We start from the raw sequence: 4,553 nt of genomic DNA, 5'->3' as shown, positions 1-4,553 counted from the left end.
CAGGAATGCAGTCACAGACAAAATTCGATATACAATCCACTCTCGAACGTCGCCATTCCTCCCCCGAGTTTCGTGCCAATTGGCTCCTGCTGCCTTCCAGGGCTATATATCCGTTAACTCGCACTGTCTTCCCAACAGCTACGATATCTGCAAACGCTGAGCAGCATATCCGCGGAGAAGAACTCGACCATCATATTTCCGTTACCTGTCGAATTTCTCACTCCGTTCTTTACCAACAACTGTCACTCAAACGGCAGTCAAGAGGCCGTTCAAACGTCGTCGGAACAGCTATGCACGAAGCAGTTGAAGGTTCAACCCGACATCCACACGGAGGGCCCCGACGCGTCACAGTGACGAGGTAGAGACATGTCAGACTTGAATTATCCTTAACAGATTTCGAGGAACCCCGGGACGGAACGTCGGGATTAATCGCGTGACCTTTGATCCAATCTATCGGCAAGCAGATACCGATTGGAAACCGATATACGCGTACTCGGAACTCGACGCATTTGCCGATCGTCAAAGCGTGCCAGCCCTTGGGTAAACAGCGCGTTTTCCTCTGCGGAGCAGACGTCTGACTCCAAGTGACGCGTTTCCGCGTGCAGCAGCGACCCGCTCGACAAATATATAAGTAAACTCGTAATTCGGCTCCGGGACCAGCTTCTCGTTTGACTTTCGCCATTCTACGGGCTGGAAAGAAAATACACGCAGAGGAAACAGCCGGCGGAGATGCAAACGACCTCGATGACGAAGCACCGCGAGGAGATGCGGGTATTGGGAAAAATACGTTTACGCGAATCGGGAAATTAATAGTGACGTATGAACTCGCATCGAGTTGTTGCCTCGCGCCGAGTCGTATATTAAGCTGGTATATTAAAGTTCGTAGAGAGGAATAGAAGGGATCGAGGCTGTTCCTTTGGATACAGGGACTGGGAATCGAGGCTCGAGATGGAACTGCTGCACGAGCGATCGCGGGGACCAGGGAGAACGGCACGATGCGTAAATAAATACGCATCGATTGGAATTCAGAGATGCGTGCGGAAGATTGAACGAGCCTCTGGAGAGAGTTTTCGCGTCACGTTTCAGGCGTTACAGCGTGCCGTGAAAGCGCGTGCCCTTCCGTCGTCGCGTGCTCCAGAAGCTGGAACTCGGGCTAAAGTGGAACGTACGTGCCGCATCGGGCTGCTCTTTATGAAACGATGTAAAACGGAAATTGCGCGACGCGGTACATTGAAATTTACGTATCGAATGATAACGCTGCTCCTCTAATTTCGAGCGCCAGGCGAGCGTCCAGGCAGCGGAATGGAGGATGTTCGTCGAGTGGAAACGAAATAGGCTTCTCCGGTATTCGGAGCGGCTGCGCGAGACCGGCAGACCACTTAAATTGCCTGGTAGCGATAAAAATAATTAAATTCGTTTCGCCGATGTCAAAAACAACCGCTCGGCCGGCTGGGAACATTAAACGGTGCGCGAACAAGAAATGAACAGAAAGTATAAATTTCAATTTTATTACACCGGCTCGTACAGGGGAGAGGATATGTTTCCTTCCGGTTTTAACAGAAAAAAATATCTCGCGCGTAATGTATGTAGAATGTTTTATAAACAACGGCGGAGCTTTAACGCGGACTATTATTTACGCGGGAAATTCTTCCGTGAATTATGACGCTTGTTAACCGTGCCACGACACGCGAGTCCAGCCGGGATTAAAGAGCCCTCGCAGTTGCGTGGAAACTCGCAGGAAGCACTCCGTTAAAAAAGTAATTCATTGCTAACGGCGAGGGGGTGAGATTATCGCGTCGGCTAGGAACCCGATAAACGACTGCCCGAAGATCCCCGGGCGCGTAGACGAAGCAATTAGAAGACGGCTTTTAAGGAACGCCGCCGGTTATACGCGCGCATATCCGCCGCGAGTCGCGAAAACGATTAATCGTGCAACCGTCAAGGTAATTCCCGAAAGCGGGCTAACTTTTGCGGTCCGTGCCTCGTATTTGGAACGAACTAATATTGAAGATCGTAATTAATAAACAGACTAGCCCGCAGGATATTAATTCCTTCGACTCAAATATTTGCCGGCGAAATTAATTCGTACGCTCCACAGCGAAATGTCACACGGACACGCGTAATCCAACCAAAGAGATAACCATCGGGATACACGGCAATTACGCTTATAACCGACAGCGACGTTCCTCCGCTTGTTTCGTCCGCGCGTGTTCTTCCACGAGATAAACGATCCTCCGTGCCCTAAGCCGACTATCTACCCGCCTTTTCCCGCAGAGTCTTCTAAACGCCACGATTCCGTGCTCGCCAGCTTTAATTATAACCCGTTCTAAACGATTCCGATCTTTTCCGCCGTAATGTCTTCCGCGGCAAGAAATCGCCTACGAATTAACACGTAAACCCCGCTTTATCTCGATACTTTGCCCGTCGAGTGCAAGGTATTAAAACGAAAATACGTTTACCGTTTCGTCGAGTTATCCGTTCGTCCATCGCGAATTCCCGGTGAGCAGCTTCCGCGGAAATTTCGCGTTACGATCGCGGTCACCGCGACCACCGTCATTCCAGGCTAATTAACACGGGACAGTATCCTATGAAAAAGCTACCGGGCTACCGTTGCTCTCGCAAACGTAGAATCGCGTACTCGCGTAACGCGGATACGTCTAGCCCGATGACACGCGAAGGTTCGCGACGCGACGGGAAAGCGGAAACGCGCTGGCAAAGCACGAAATCCGCTTACGAGCGAACGCCCTTTCAGCGACTCGCGTGCCAGGGATGCCTCTGCTGGCCGAAGCACGCGACCCAAGTTTCTCGCAAGAACCTCGCCCGAAGAAATTCGATCGCGATCGTTACGTACCTGCAAACCGAATATCGCGGCATTAAACAACGTCGTTTCCGCTGAGGAATTTCCCTGAAAGCCGAGCAACTGACCGTCCATCGTGGGAGCTCGGTCGATCGCGTATACCCGACAAAGCGGACGCGAAATCGATCCACGTCGACGATCGTGCAAACGAGGCCGCGAGAGGAAAAACGCGAGGGGACGAGCGGAAACGCAGCGGGAAAATAGTTGACCAGTCGACGACGATAGATTAATCGTTAGGAAGGCGAACTCTGCGAATTAACGGTGATGTCGAAGAACGGGTGTACAAACGGTAACGCTTGAGCGGTGGTGGTTTAAGCGCGAGCAGGGGGGTGAGAATATGGGAATCCGGTGACAATGGGAAAAGAAATTAACGAGGTCGGTATGCAAAAAGACAACGTTATCATACATTAAAGAGAAATTCCGCGAGACTGGACGCTTTTGAAAGCTCGCGCCGGATATTCAGCGTTGAAACGGGAAGGGGTCAAGCTTGGAATACCGCTTTCAACGTAAATCAGCGATAGTATGCGTTGAACGAATCCGATAACTTTCATCGCGGCTATCACGGACTCGAATCCCAGCAGCCGAAGAGAACGGGAACAGCTTGTTTTTCGCGTTACTTCCGGAGACGAGGAATCTCCGGCGATTCAACGAGCGAACAATAAAGGCAGCCAGCGCGCAGCATTGTCGTCGGCTCGGAGACGGGATTCACGACTCGCCTCTTTAATGCCCCGTAATTTCTTGGACGATAATTAGCAACCGCTTGCACCTCGGCCGGCGTCGACGTCGGCTTACGGTTGCAATTAAAAATTTTTTAATTCCGCCGAACCCCCGACCGCCCCCTCCCGCGTGCCGCCGACCAGCACGCGCAACCTGCCTACCTGCCGTCACCCTCTTTTTCGCGGTATTATGCCCGTGGCGAGTCAGCCGAGCTAACTTTTCATGCCGTTCTTCAGCCGTACTTATTTCGCATGAACTCGAGGCGAACTTTCGCACCCTGTCCCGTCGCCCATGGCTCTCTCCGCGCTAATTTCTGCGCCAGAAAATTAACCGTAACGCTCCCCCTGGACCAACATGGTCTCTCGTCTTCGATCGCGTTCCATCTCGTCGATTCGCGACAGATCTCGTTTTTCGAGATTAATTTATTCGACCCGTGTAGTCCCCGAATTTTAAGCACTCCACTCGCGAGGGAAGAAAGAAGGTGACTTGCGCGTACGCGCTATTATCCCGGTGTGCGTCCTCCAAAAATTCAGATACCGCGGAATAATTGCGTCGCGCGAAATTAAGGGACGATCACGTTCATCCGCGCTTATCCCCCGGCGAAGACGTGACTGGCTAAATAAATAGGAGGCTGTTGCCGCGTCGGGACGCGCAACAAGCTCGTCTATTCGATCGTTAATCAGATTATTCGCTACGATCTAACCACCGGTTTCCCAGCTCCTTGCCGCACAGACCCTACGCGCGCGGCAACTTCGGAGTCGTTGCGAGAATACAGGCTCGGTCTTCGATCCACGTCCCAGTTCCGATGTTCCGCGAGTTGTTCCAAGAGGCTGCCGTGGTATCCGGGCAAAGTTTCGCGCCGAAAGCGTAAAGTCGGGAATTCGGCTGTTCGCCGCGGCGATTGTCCGCGGACAAGCTCTTCGGGATGTTCCGGTAACGTTCGTACGACCTCGATCCGAGATCCGAGCGAGACGCGGCG

General features: G+C 52.3%; 1 protein-coding gene across 1 annotated transcript in view; it reads left to right on the top strand.

The window, feature by feature from the left end:
• The window catches only part of LOC108548042 (band 7 protein AGAP004871), a 7,481-nt gene extending 7,127 nt beyond the window's left edge, over nt 1-354 (top strand). The window contains exon 5 of the mRNA XM_017900807.1: nt 139-354. Coding sequence (XP_017756296.1) covers nt 139-354 — 216 coding nt within the window. The remainder of the gene's footprint in view (nt 1-138) is intronic.
• Nucleotides 355-4,553: the final 4,199 nt, after the last annotated feature.

The sequence above is a fragment of the Eufriesea mexicana genome, unplaced genomic scaffold (assembly GCF_001483705.2).
Source record: "Eufriesea mexicana isolate 0111107269 unplaced genomic scaffold, ASM148370v2 scaffold1358, whole genome shotgun sequence".
NCBI lineage: Eukaryota > Metazoa > Arthropoda > Insecta > Hymenoptera > Apidae > Eufriesea > Eufriesea mexicana.
The sequence above is the reverse complement of the archived record's forward strand: the minus strand, read 5'-3'. Positions and strand labels throughout refer to the sequence as shown.